The sequence below is a fragment of the Pyxicephalus adspersus genome, chromosome 4 (genome assembly GCF_032062135.1).
Source record: "Pyxicephalus adspersus chromosome 4, UCB_Pads_2.0, whole genome shotgun sequence".
NCBI classification, from domain to species: domain Eukaryota; kingdom Metazoa; phylum Chordata; class Amphibia; order Anura; family Pyxicephalidae; genus Pyxicephalus; species Pyxicephalus adspersus.
In genome coordinates, this window is record NC_092861.1 from 108,023,598 (window position 1) to 108,038,996 (window position 15,399).

The 15,399-nt window shown below is 36.2% G+C and overlaps 1 protein-coding gene across 1 annotated transcript in view; it reads right to left on the reverse strand.

Annotated features, from left to right (window-relative positions):
* TTC27 (tetratricopeptide repeat domain 27) overlaps window positions 1-15,399 on the reverse strand; it is a 183,843-nt gene that overhangs the window by 122,455 nt on the left and 45,989 nt on the right. The window contains exons 8-9 of the mRNA XM_072409253.1: window positions 10,813-10,946; window positions 5,216-5,328 (exon numbers count right to left, since the gene is read on the reverse strand). Of these exons, the coding sequence (XP_072265354.1) occupies window positions 5,216-5,328; window positions 10,813-10,946 (247 nt within the window). The remainder of the gene's footprint in view (window positions 1-5,215; window positions 5,329-10,812; window positions 10,947-15,399) is intronic.

A 15,399-nucleotide genomic window follows, 5' to 3' on the forward strand; every position in this document is an offset into this window, starting at 1 on the left:
CCTTGAAATGGTCTATTGGCCAAAAAAGTTTGCTGACCTCTGCTCTAGGGGAAACTTCCTATTCTATATCATATCCGGTGGGATTGCCCTAAATTATGTAGATATTGGATAGGAGTTTTTCAACTACTCTAAACAAATCTGGTTAAATCCACTAAAGACTCCAAAGCCCTACTCTAGTAGCCCTTTTAAACATCAAGCCTACCCAGTTCACTTTCTTTATATTCCGATAGCTTCAACTTATTTTTACGGCTGCAGAACAACTTCTGGCAAAAATGTCTGCTATCCAGAAGGACTCAATGGTAACATTTGAAAGTGTGTGGAAACCATGGGTAAGACATTATTCACACCAGATTTTGACTGGGTATTTTGAACCATATAATCTACAATGGTACAAAGGTACTTCTAGTGGTGCAATCTATAATATTGAGGGATAATTTATTTCTAAGAGTAGGCTTCCTTAAGAAATTGAAAGAAAAATATTTTTTAATGTTCTCAATATGTGTATATAAAATTATTTTCAACACTTAAAACATACTATTTAATTGTAATACATAAAACAAGAACGTCAAGTAAAGATATCTGGTTCCTAAAGAATGATAGATACAAAAAATTTGAAATCATAACTTTGTTGGTCAATACTGTAAAAAAATATTGCTGTAAAAGCAAATATGATCAAACACTTAAGACAGCCATTAAACTGCGATTTGTTTCAGAATAGCAGTATGTTTAAATAAGCAAATAAAGCCCCAAATCACTATAACAGCATTATTTCCATACAGACACATTGGGAACACAGCACATGGTATTCAATATCAAAACATAAAAAAACAATTTATCAAATTTCAATTATTCCTCTACAGAAAGTTAGGAAAAGGTAATATTAGACATGGCAGGGTTGGGTTTAAACAGGTCGCAGGTTTGAATCTCAGCCAGGACACTATCTGCATGGAGTTTTCAGGTTCTACTTGTGTTTGTGTGGGTTGCTCTGGGTACTCTGGCTTCCTCTGACATTCCAAAAACAGGCAGTTAGGTTAATTGGCTAAAAACAGACATTGGACTGCATTAAAGACATATGACTGAGGTAGGGACATTATATTGTGAGCCTATTGAATTTCTTGGTTTTGCAATCTTGCTTTCATCAGTCCACAAAATGTACCAACTTTTTCTTTAAACCAGTCAGTGTGTTCTTTGGCAATCTGTAACCTGTTCAACACATTTTTTTCAATATTGGGACCTTGTGGAGGCTATATGACAATAACTTGGCTTCTTGTAAGCATCTTCCAATTGCAAAAGTACGCACAGTTAACTTTAGAGCTGATTGTTTACGGAGTGTTTGCCATTTTGGCTATTCTACTGTCCATTGTAATTCGAGTTTACTGTTTTCTTCGCCGTCTTTCAGGTTTTGGTTGACATTTTAAAGCATTTAAGATAATTTTTTTTAGCAGCCTATATCATTGTTTGCACTTCTTTTTATGTTTTCCCTCTCCAATCAATTTTTTATTCAAAGAACGCTGTTCTTCTGAAAAATGTCTGGAATGGCCCATTTTACTCCATCATTCCTTAAATAAGGGCAGTAATTGACTCCACACAGCTATTATTTTGAACAACCTAATTTTCCCTTTTATTCACTTTCTGTAAAAGAAATAACACAAATTTCATACACTTTTTTTTGATACATAATACAATGTGCAGTGATCCCAATGCATTTGCCTGTATGGAAATAAAAGCTATTATAAGGATTGTGGGCTTTATTCATTTTTTGAAACACACAATTGCTCTGAACACAACTGTATCACTTGGATTGATAGTTAGGTATAGTTCTATTGTGAATCATTGCACAGATGGAAGAAGTATATACTACAATACCCATTATAGATATTTTAGTAGCACTTAATAAACATAGAACAGTTGTTTGTAAAATGACATTTTGTATTATACATGTAAATAATCAAGTATATACTATATTTTTATCTTACCTGAAAATGCCATCAGAAAAAAATGGGTTTATACTTGGGTGAAATCTAGTAGTGTGTCCTGGAAGTGCTTTTGTCATGCTTTTGTAAAAAGACAAGCTGTTTGCAGCACTGTACATGAGGACACAGCTCCATCTACTGGTGGCCATTTCTTTGGAAAACAGACAGAGTAGATATATTATTTATTTTGAATGTATTTTTTTAGTATTATCTCAGTTTTGTTTATTTTAATTACTTTTTTTCAGTACAGGTTGACTGACTGAGTGTGTGGGTGATTCTGACTCCATGCAGACCTTTAATATGTCTTTACTGGCTGAATACCTGTTCTTGATCAAGAACTTAAAATATCCAGACTATAGAATGCCAAGAAACTAGCAATTTCAGATTTCGGAAGGTAAGGAAAGCCTCTGTTTGTCTCCCATTACATGTTTCCTTTACAGCCTAACTAAACTTTCAGGTACATCATGCTGAATACATCCCAATGCATGACAGAAAAAGAAGGAGTCAGGAGCTGCACAATCCTGTTTGTCAATCAAACAAGAATTAAGGTTGGCTCAAGATAACTTGCTGCAGCTTCTGATGTTTGTGTTGAAGTCAATGTGTACAGGAAAATTGGACTATTAACTTTCAGCAGGAGAGAGGACTATATAAAAGTGCGCAAAAAGATATATAAGAAATTTATTTAATTTTTTTTTATTTCAAGAGAAGGTTTATTGGACTTTAAAGTACATTGAAGTTAGCTTACATTTCAAAACAAAGCAATCTGTAAAGAAATATATCTGGTGTAAAAAACAAGACCCCATTCCACTACAGAATAAAACTGAAATTCTATTGGCTCCTAAAGGGTAAACCACTTTGCTGCTTTTGTGCAATGTAAATAACGAAACCGTGTTGGTACAAAAACAAATACATTTTAAGATAGAGCAGAAATAGTTAAACTTTTATAATAAGATATTAAATGACTAAAACCAGCCACGTAAAGATTAAGGGACCATTGTGACTGACAAGCATGGCACTGTGCTTGCCAGGAAAAAACACTGACTGATTACCCATGCTGCTTTTACACTGGACTGGCACAGATTCTCATCCGGCTGGCTGTCATTTGCTCAAGGCTGGAGGTTACAGTAATTTAGAGATTAAAGAATAATCCTGTCTGAAACAATGTTTAAACTGAGCCACCCTATCAGGTATTTTGCTTTGATCAGCGTGGTTTACATAGTTTCAGTGAAATAAAAGAAAAATCTGATTACTTGCCGCATGACAGAATTGCTTAAAAGAATGATATTCCATGTTGCTACGTTGCTCCCAAACAGAAAACAAATGTGACTGAAGTGAAAGCCAATACACAATATGTAAATAGCAAAGCAAATGTTCAAGCTCAGAAATTCTCTTTTACCTAGCTCTATTCTATAGAGAGAAAGTGTAAAGAGTGAGTGTGAGTGTGTGTGAGTGTTCCCTGCTGTATAACTCCGAAATGTTGGATATGATAGGGCAGCACTGTCAATGTAAATATGGATGCTTGCTTGCAAATTCTGTAGCCATTTAACACCAATAGTAGTTCTCTTTTGTATTCATCTATATTTTGTTTTTTATTTTCATGACTGCGCCACACTTGACAATCCTGGGAGTGTCAGAAGCTCTCTACACTCTGCAGCACCCTCTAATGCAGGGATGTCAAACTCAAATACACGGTGGGCCAAAATTTAAAACGTAGACAAAGTCACGGGCCAACCTTAAAACTGAAATAGAACTGCTACTACAATTCCCTGCGTCAATGCAGGGCCAAGGCATAGGCAGAGCTGGTCTACAGACTCGACTGATGCCACTTCTACAATTCCTGGCATTACTTGCGTTTATAAAACAGTCCAATGCGGGTCACGCATAGGCAGAGAGTTCCCCTGGTCTATAGAGGCGAGTGATGCCAGGAATTGTAGTAGTGGCGCTTTTTCAATGCAGCGGCAGGCCAGCTGCAATTCATACTTAGGATTCCTTTGGGGGGGGGGGGGGAAATAAAAGGCCATTGTGGGCCAGAGCTTGACACCCCTGCTCTAATGCTAAATTTTCATTAAATGTTAAAGCCCATACCCTGACTACATTTTTAGGAAATTCTTTATTTCTATTTTAAACCCTTTAAAGTACACCCTGATTATAATACAATGTCCACAATACACACCACTTGCTGACTTGCTACAAAAATCAGGGTGAAGGCACTTGCAATAAAGAAGGTAAGACAGTTGATCATAAGGCAAAAGGCATTCTACACTACAAAAATGTCTCAAGGTCAGTGCTTGGAAAATGGAAATACCCATTAGGGATGGATAGCAATGTGGTGCTCAAAGTAGGAACAAATCCTGTTTTATGCACATTTTTAGCAATGAAAATTACTGGGATGAGAAGCCCTACCAAGTGTAATAAAGAAAATTATAAAACCCAAGACAAGGAGGAGCTGTTGGTAGAAAAAAGAGGGGTTAAGGGGTGGAGAAAAGTATGAAGGTAGAAAGGGAGGGGGGTAGGAGTTGGGTATGGTTGTGCGTATGAAGTGTCAAATTTTGTAAATGGTAATTTTTATTGAAAACATTTTTTTTAAACAAAAAAAAGTAGAAAAGAATCATACCATACATCCCAGGCAAACAAATACATATAAGAAAGCAAGACAGAAGTCTAATGTTAATATGAATATTAATTAATAATCGTTAACACTAACTAATATTTATTAATATGAGTTTTATAAGCTTGAGGAGACTTGATCTATTCAGTAAAACTAGATCTTTCTATACTTTCTTCCTGGTGTTTTATGGAAGTGAGGTCCCCTATGCTTTTAATAAGGTTTGTGGAGCCCCCCTCATAATCCATTTTTGACTAAGCCTTCAAAGTTCCATTTTTGCAAATCACATGGTTTTTAAGTCCTAATGAAGAGAGTCTGCTCGGACCACAAAATGCATTATATGTTTTCGTAATGTATGTGTTAATCTATTGTGAAACAAATATAAGGCAGATCTTCTTAGACTCAATTATTGGTGTGGAGCTCTCAGTACATATTCTTCAAAAGACAAAAGTCAAACAAACCTCTACCCAAAACATAAGCAAACAGAATAACCTTTTAATCAAGCATGGGCTAAAAGCCCTACAACTAATTTAGCACATTTTACACTATCTGAAATATTTAATCATGCTATACCATGGTGACAGCTATTTTCATTAATAACATAAATCGTGTTCATGGTAATGAAATTATCACTTACCAAACTCCCAAAATAAGAGCTAGCTCCTCTGCACACAAGTCAGGCATCTGGAACTGATCAGGATCCACTAACTTGATTTTATTAAGAACTGTATCGTCTTGCAACTCATGGTTCTGTCAGTGAAAAGTTCATTATTAGAATAAATTGTGTAGGCAATGATTTCATAACATGACACAGAACGTCATGCAATAATAAGTTAGCCAACATGTGGTTATCTCTTTTGTTGAGGAATGACAAATTTATCTGAACATATTTGATTATATTAAAAAGAAAGTTTACCACAACCTCCAATAAAGTGATCACAATCCAATCCACATTTTTCTTGAATTGAATGTAAAATTAATAATTAATTAAACTCTCTGGAGGTCTCTTCATCCAACCTTAACTCCTACAGATTCAAGAACCCCCACCTTAATACTAAACCTGCTCTCTGAACATGAACAGTTCTGACTGTCCCAACAACGAAAACCATTCCAAACTATTTACAGCATGCAATCTGTAGATCCTCAGCTTCACTCTTTAATGCTACATGCAGTCTAGATCTTGGGAATTTACTTACTCAGTACAAATCATTCCTTACTTAATTTACTGCTACCTAGTAGGAAAATACTAATATTGTGTGAGAATTCTGGCCCCTGAGAACTGGGGTTCAGAATCCCTGTTTCAGATTAATGTTTCTCTGCACAATATCGTTTATTCAATAAACAATTCATTTACATTTCTCTTTTAGCAGCTAGCAATCACAGCGAGAATGGCTGAGAAATGCAAAACAAAGTGGTCAAAAAAGCCTTTATCAGACAGGATCTACTGAGGCCTGAAGATGGCAGCATCCTTTCACTGAGTTTGTCCAAAAAAAAATTAGGTAGGGAATAAAATATAATCAGTATAAAGCCCACCCATACTCAATTTTGTAAATCTAAACTGGGAATGTGGGCATTAATAATATCTGGTCAGAAAAAAGCAATAATTACCAGAAAGATGTTCCACCTGGGAATTCATTTCTGTATAAAAGACTAAGTACATCAGGTTTATCTTCTATTTGCCTGTGTCCATATAATTTAATACCTTTAATACCTTTACTGACATTTTTATAACAAGCCACTACCATTTGGTTAGCATGCTCTGTAGACTGCATTTCAACATTTAACAGGTCGATTTTAAATATCTGTGCTTTATTGAAGTTTTATCATATATCGTAACGTGCATACTACAATCAGTATATTGAAAATATTGCACTAATGACCATAAATACAATATGAACAACATCCTAAAAATTATAAACCACTGCATAAAAGAAATAAAACAGTCTAGTGTTTTTACCCATGCTAAGTTCCCAGTTTAAAAGGATAGATTTCCAAATCCCACTTACATAGAATGTTCTAACAACTACATATGAGGGCTTTACTGAAACTACCCCACTTTAGTGAACAAAACACTTTGCAAATATAGTAACTCAACCAGGCAGACCATTTATAATAAAATTTAAAATGAGGATCATTATCCAATATGTTTAGCGCCCCACCAACAACCTGAAATTTAATGCCTGGCAGCAACAGTTAGCTAATTTGAAGGTACATTAGTGAGTCAAAGAGGCTATTGGAGAAGTATCAAATAAACTCTGCTTTATATGGCTCCACAACAAACATATTTAGATATATATGAAAAGGGAAACAATGGCCAGAGCAGGTGTGCAGACCTCAAATCTCAAGCCCAGAAACATTAATTTTGGGTGAACCACCCAAACGATACTATCAACACAAAATAATTTTATAATCCTACACACAATATTCTTCAATTTACTCCAATGCTGTCCCTTTAAATATTGTCTGGCTGTAGGAAAGCACTGAATCCCTTTCACTCTTACTTTGTCTAAATAAAAAAAAATTAAAGGAGATCTACAAACACAAATACAATAAAGAACATGAAAAAATGCATGTTGCACTTGGAGAGACGGAACCAGTAGGGGGGCGCTATTGTGGTGTGAGCCTCAAGAAGGGCCAAACAGCAGAGTCTAAGCAGCAGCCTGGTTTTCTCCAAAGCCTCTGGAGGTGAGGATATTGCGTTGTCAGGTTGTAGTCCTTAGGCACACCAGGGTGGGAAGAACAATGTGCGGTACCAAGTGAGCAAGCAGGAGAATAGTCAAAAAAGGCTGGGGTCAAGGCAGGCAGCAAACAGGCGAGGCCCTGAACAAAGCCAGGGGACAAGTACCAGAAATAAAACACCTGTTACACAGGTGTCACTGAAAACACAGGGGAACACAGGAGACAAATGGAGGCACTGGAGGCACAAGGGACACGAGGATCATCAAAGACACAGAAGAACACAGGAGACACTGGAACTGCACAAACAGGCTGATGAAGAAGAGACTGGACAGCAAATGGTTAGCAACTGGGAAACGACCAGGGAACAGGTGAATAGGAAACGCTCAGCAGTAGTTTGGAGACACATTGCTCGAACACTGAGCAACATGTGTCTGAGTCAGCTAAATAGCCCAGGGATATCTCCTGGATGACAGGAGGGGTGATGTTGATTAAACATGGAAAAGCAGCCATGCTCGGGTCAGAACTGACCATACGAGATCTCAGCAAACTAAAGTAATTTTTATTTCAATTCTCTCCTGAGGAATGACAACTAAATTCTTTTTATGAAAACACCTTCATTAAGAAGTGGGATGGATTGTGTCTTGCTGTTAGAAGATGTTCCACAACTACTGTTATAAACTTTCAGGAGGTGAAAGAAATCCAGAAAAAAAATGTTATACAACATTTCACAATCAGGATTATCAGTATGGTTACTTTGAATAATTAGTTTAAGACAGCCCTTACACTGCATCAGTGGCTTAGGTAAAGGGGTTGCAATTATGTGAACTGTTATGGGGCCACTTTACTTCAAAAGGCTGGTGAAGGCCTTCCCCATGACTGTTGTCTGGCTGCTCATATTTGTACACAGAGCTGGAAAAACAGATCTTTGACCATTAGCTCCGCTGGCTTTATTTAACCACAGTGAGTGGATGGTGAAATAACACTTGCAGGTCAATTCTAACTGCTAAATGGAGGGTCCCTGATGTGAATACAAAATTCTGATGTAAAAACGTGGGGGATATGCCATGAAAGGTGAAGAGAATATGACGTGAAGCAGATGGACTTTGACAAAAAAGGGTGGGGGAACTTTTGTTGTAAAGTAGGAGGAATCTAATGTGAAGAGTTTTCACTGGTGTAAATAGGGTCTCTGATGTAAGGTAGGACTGTGAGGTGAAGTTAAGGACACTGATGTAAATATGGAAGCTCTATTGTATAGCTGGGAGTTTGAAGGAAGGACTCTGACGTGAAATGAGGGTAGTTTGATATAAGGGGGTCTATAAATGTGAAGAGGAGAAATAAAAAGAGATGCTACAGATGTAAAGGTAGGTTAATTTTATGAATAAGTTTTTCCTAAATGACCTAAAGGTAGCACAGGGGCCCAAAAATCTTTACCTCTATTCCTATAACTAGGGTCCCCTACACCTAATAAATTGGCAACACTAATCCAGCTAATCGGAGAAGACAATGTGTGTAGACAGGTGTAAAACCTTGGCTTCTCAGATATGGCATCCGGTGCCGCTGCCTCACACAAGATCTAAGCAGTACAAGATTAAATTACAGGGACTGTTTACAGCAAAGAAATAAAAGCTTTCAGAGTAGTATAAATTGTCAGAAAAAAAAGTGTAAGAAAAAAAATTGTGATACTAAAAAGAATCAAATTTATATACTTTTTTTAACTTCACAAACACCAAAAAAAAAACACACAAAATAAAATAGATTTTTGGTAGCGTATCTAACACTGCTGCAACAATTGATCATGAAGAAAATATCCTCAAATCTCTAATAAGCTGGAAAAGCTAGTGGTCTCGAGTATGCTACCCTCCTTGCCCTTTAACCCCTGAATCTTTTCTCTTACCCTACTTTTTTTTTCTCCTACTCTCTCCTTGTTTACTGATCCTTTCCTATTCTTCACTATGTACCGTATTTTTTGCCGTATAAGACGCACTTTTTCTTCCCCCAAAACTGGGGGGGAAAAGTTAGTGCGTCCTATACGACAAATGTGTTATAAAATAATTAAAATTATATACTCACCCGATACCCGATCCTGCGTGTGTCTCTAGCTGCATGCAGCGTCTTTCTCTTCTCTCATCTGCCAGCATCCTGTCTTCTCCTGTCTGTAAAGCAGAGCGAAAGAAGCCGGCACAGCGCCACCTGCTGTTCCCTGTCCTAACTGCCGTACAGTGGAAAAAAAGCACAGAGTGATCAGAAGGGGAATTTGAATGACAGAGAGTGATCAGAAAGGGAAATCTGAAAGGCACAGAGTGATCAGAAAGGGAATTTGAATGGCACATGAGTGATCAGAAGGGGAATACAGGTATGAATGGCACATGAGTGATCAGAAGGGGAATAATCTTTCAGAATCTTTTTTTTCTAGATTTTCCTCCTTTAAAATTGGGTGCGTCTTATATTCCGGAGCGTCTTTTACGGCGAAAAATACGGTACATAGAAAAAATATTTTCAGCTCCCTATTAGCCATACTTCTTTTATACAGATTTGCAATAAGGGATCATTTGATAATTACAGTCAATCTGATACTTGTACTTACATGTTGACACAATGATTTACTCCTTACTAACAAGCATATTGTATCTTTTTGTGATGTTTGTGATCTTTTTATTGTCCTGAGTCTGTACAAATTATTTAAAATATATTTATATGTCAATGTTTACTTGACTATCTTTAGTTTGTCAACTATATTCATTACAACCTGCTTTTAAAGAAGCTCTGGAAAGTGATGTGCATTATTAGTCAACATAGTGACCTAGACTGTAAGACTATTCTGTACTAAATATCCTAATAGGCTAAAAACAAGCACAGTAAATTACCCTCCTCTTATTTCTTTACAGCACTCACATTTGAACTGTGGCTGATGAATTTAATAAGAAAATGCAGATCTCATTTAAGATGGTATAAAAAAAAAATTCACAGTGTATAATGAAATTCTATATAATACGTAGGGAAATCATTTAATAATTTATAGTATTAATATCTTCTCTTCCCCTGCTGAATTGAACATGCATACAAATTTTTATCTTCTGGGTAAATATTAATTTTTAACTCCCCGGTAGTCTCTGACATCCTAGCTTTTCCGATACTATTTAGTTATTGTTTTACATTAACTAGTAAAGAAAAATTCATAAACTGCCTGTTGGTTCCTAAATGTGTTTTTCATGCTAAATATGCTTAAATATATATTTTGACCTCTATAGAATCATGTTTCAGTAGGTAAATAAAACCAATGTAACAATAGACAGTCTAAACTAAAGTCAATAAGAATCTGTTTGCTAGAGGTTGCTGCTTTACTAAATTATCAATTCTCAAAACATTGTCATAAAAAATAAGTCCATTTATTTTTTATTAATCTTTCCACCAATAATGGATAGGTTATAAAAAAAATACAACTTAGAAATAGAAATAGTCACGTAACAGATTGAAATACAGGATCTCTGAAAACTGAACGTAGAAATGAATCGGTTAATAAAGATGGAAGCATGACTGAGATCACTTTTTCCTTACCCTGGGCAAGTTCTCCACAGGGGTTGGAGCGGGCGTCAGTCCTTTGCATAGGATGGAATCCCCTTCCCTTTGCACATCTAGGACAAGTTGAGCCAAGTCGTTTTCCTGAAATCGTGTCCGTTTCCCCAAAGCACCTGCAGGAAATAAAGATATGATTCATATCAATTTACCAGCTGTCAGAGAACAGTCCTAGCTTCTGTCTTTTTCTGTTCTGCTGAATATGAAAATGTCACTGAGTTGTTTAACCCTTCCTAGATAAAAAGCAGACTGCAAGCTATCTCTAAACACAGCCACTGCAGGTGACAAGTGACCAGTGACTATGCAGCAATGTAATGATTCCATAGCACTTACACCTAAAATAATACTGTGGAGACTCTCCCTCACAGCACAATAAAAGGTGCTAGACAACATAATCCTTTGTTCCAAAGGTCCCAGATATGAAAACTAACCAGATACAAATATTAATGATGTTTACCTATCAAATAATTTCTTTTTTTTTAATAATGACTTTTAATGTTACTGCTGTAATTGTTCCTGTGAAAAACATGTTCATTTCTATGCAGGTTTTACAATAAGGACACTTAAGCTAAAAATAAAGATTTTAAGAAAGGAAAACCATGGAACAGCATTTTATCTTATTGTGCAGTGTGTATATGTGTGTGTGTGTGTGTGAGTATATATATATATATATATATATATATATATATATATATATATATTGTGTACGCACCTTAAGTCTCTCTGACAAGGGCCAAACTGTGTTGTTTGGAGGGCTAGACCAGAGCATCAGAAAAATGTGTTGTTTGCAGTTTAAAGTGGTGAGTACATACATACCAGTACAAACTTCCAAAAGAAGAGGTTGTTGCAATTGGGCAACAAAGCGCCATACCAGGCATAATGCTGACCCCTATCCACTGTTCTAAGAACTTACTGTGGACAGATAAGCATTTCCATGGAGAGATGGAAAGGCTTGCTATAATGTATCATGTTTTCTTTTGGTCAACTGTGTGAGTCATATACCAGGGGAAGAGATGGCAGCAGGGTGCACTATAAAAATAGACAAACCAGCAGTGGATGTACAACTTCCAAGACCTAATGCTAATATCTTGGTGACAGATATCACAGGAAACCTTTAAAGATCTTCAAAAGGCAGGGCCACCTATATCAAACAACAAGCAGGAGTCGTTCTGTTCGCAACAGTAGCCTGCCTTAAACGTTTGCAAACATTACTGAAGCCTGAGGTAGTCAAGAAGTGTACAGAAAGCACCGTGAAGGTCCAATGACTATGAAGGACCCATGACTATTACATTACTATTACCATGACTATTACTATGACTATTACTATGACTAAGGACCCAATGACTACTACAGACCCATTTGACTCTTTTTGGGGGAGCTGTTGGTGTTAGTGCATGGAGCTGTTGGAGGAGGTTGGTGCATAGAAGGAAAAAAAAAAGCACACAAATAGCCTCACCAAAAAAAAAAAAAAAAAAAAAGAGAGGCTATAAAGTCTACCAACAAAACATCTACACAATTATTGCTTATTGCTTCTTAGAATTGAGCACCAATGGCTGCCAGACCTGCACCCTCTATCAATGGGCCTGTGGTGGAAGACATGTCAACCACTTCAAATCTTTACAATCAGCTTGATATCGGAGGCCAAGGTTCTGAACTGATTAAGCCAAGTTCAAGGTAAAGAAAACGTGCAAAGTATAGTCACTAATAGCAACCAAATTTATTTATCGAACCAATATGCCTATATAGAATAATGTAAATTGCAAATCATTGCTCAGTATTAACTTATTATTTTATCATTATTGAATAAAAATGTTAAGTTACCCGGATGACTGAGTTCTAACCAAATAACTTTCTGTTATGGATTCTATAACTTAATTGTGTTCATCAACAGAGAAAGACACAGTACATGAAGGCCACAACATACTCTATAATCCCAGAACAACAGATGGAAGACCCATCAATCAGGAGGCATATTTTATATATATATATATATATATATATATATATAACATCAACATAATCACCTATTCAGTGCAAACAAGCATCTTCAAGACTCCATCATTCTCCTAATTATTCTATGTACGGGTACATTAATGCGAAGAACGTTTAGGGCAAAAAAGATATTGTTATTCCATGCCCTACAAAAAAAATGCTTGATAACTCATACTACTTGTAAAAATATTCTTTTTTTTTTTAGAGTTGTATATTGGCAAGAATCTGGCTATGCAGTATTACAATACAGGGTTTACAGTTCATGCAGCAATATTGGAAACATTGAATTATATTAAATTTTTTTAAATTGAAGTTTAAGAAAATGTTTATAGTATAAAAAGAACATCACCAGCACATTTACATTTTTGTATTGTTCCCTTTTACAGATACAACACCACCTTCCGGGCCTAACAAAGGATTTACCAAGATTGTGGTATAACCTACTTCAAGCTGGTAAACTGTCTACTAGGCTAGGTCCCCTAACACCTCTTTTTGACAACCTCCCGTTTCCACCAGCAATGGGCTCAGAACATTTCCTGTCTTGTCTGAGGAAAATAAACATCTCCAAAACATACTTCCAACAAGGGTGACTCCGCCCTTTCTTATCCCTTTAAGATAGAGATTGTGGAAGATTAGCCCTCTGGTTTCACTATAGACAACTATTCTCTTTCATAACCTCACACCCAAACAAATTGTTCATAGGAATTTAACACCACTAGAGACGATACTTAGGTCACTGGATAGTCCAACATACACCTTCTCCCTAATAAACAATATCCTTCTTCAAGACAGTGGCTCCTGATCTACATTAGATATTGGGAAGAAGACATCAGTGCACCTATTTCAGCCTCTGATTGGGAGAAAGGCTATTTATACACAAATTGGCCCTCCCATGCAAAGCTCAGGAGACCAATTATAAGATCCTCTACAGATGGTATCTTTGCCCAACAGATTTACATTGTATCTCGACTTGTCCTCGGACACCTGTTGCTATTGCCTGTCTCAAAGGGAAACCATGTTACACATATGGTGGGAATGCCCACCCATTTTTCGACTATGGGAAGCTATTATAAAATATAAGACTTCAGCCATAAATTACAGGTAACACTTCAGCTGTATGCTGCTAAAATGAAATGATGCGTTACTACCAGTAATTATTAATTCATATTATTGTTCATAAAGAAAACTAGCTAGGGTACTAACTAGGGTATTTGTAACAATCATAACATTCACCCTTGTAGACCAGTTATAATAGTGCTACCTAACTACATAGGAATATTCGGTCCTTGGCTGACTCTACAGATGCCCCTCTTTTTAACATTTTATTTACAGTATCTTAGTAGCAGATACTAGAAGTAGCACAATGGAACAATTAGCAATGAAAGCCACTTCTACTGGTCTAGCAATGTAAAACTGTCAACAAACATCCTAATAAAACCATCACATTTTGCTGAATAGGTGTTTTAAAAATAATAATATGCTATTTTCTGTTAAACTGAGATACTGAGAAAGTGCTTACTTTTGTTAAAAAAAACATTTAAAGAAAATCCAAGTACTTTAGGGCTGGTTACTGATAAAACACCAGTTGTTATCAGAGTTTACTTTATAGTGCCATAGTGACAAAACCTGAAGGGCTTTACTCAGCACCAGCTACACTATTTCACTTATATGAGATAAATATTTCACAAATGAGATAAAAGCTCAATGGTGACCCCTTGTGTTCTTTTATAATTAACAATTTGAAATAAATGCTCATACGTATTATGGATCTTGGAAGTCTACAACACCTAGCTATACCAGTGGAGAATAAGTACATGTACTTCCATCTAACTAGATATTTTAAATGCAGGTGGTAAATCCATTTTATTCTAGCCAATGGCTCACAGGTTTATCAAAATACGTAAAATACATTTTATTAAAAATGTGTGACATTGGATGATGGAATAAAAAATGTAATCAGTCAAGGGGCTGAATGCTCTGAAAAAAAAGAACAACTGTAGTGAGTAACTTTAAACACTAGAAAACACAATTTCAGAAAAGATTTTAGAAAAATTTGTACAGGAAACACATTTCAGAAAAGACGGTAACTAGATGTCACAAGAGATTTTTTCTAAAGGTGTGTCATAGGATCTCCACACATAGGCCCTGCCAACTTCAGGAACCATGGCAGAATGAGGTGGGACAGGTATTGTTTTTACGGTCGACTATATATGATACTAAATATATGTTTTCTTATATCTATGCACCTAATAGTCACCAGCTACATTGAGCTTTAACAATCTCCCTCACTCACGGACAGATTGCTCCTAATCTTAAAACTATTTTCCCCTTTGAATGGACATCCTCTGCTTTTTCATATATAGGATTGCCCATCACCAGTGACCTGATCAATATATACACCCTCAATTTTACCCCACTTCTGCAAAGTCTTAGGAATGATCTTCACTCATGGTCACAAGGAACTTTCTTGTGGTTTGGACGTTGCAATATTATTAAAATGACTATACTGCCGAAATTTCTAGATTTTTTCCAAACCTTACCCATCTCTATTCCTTATTTTTTTTCTCCTTATGTTCC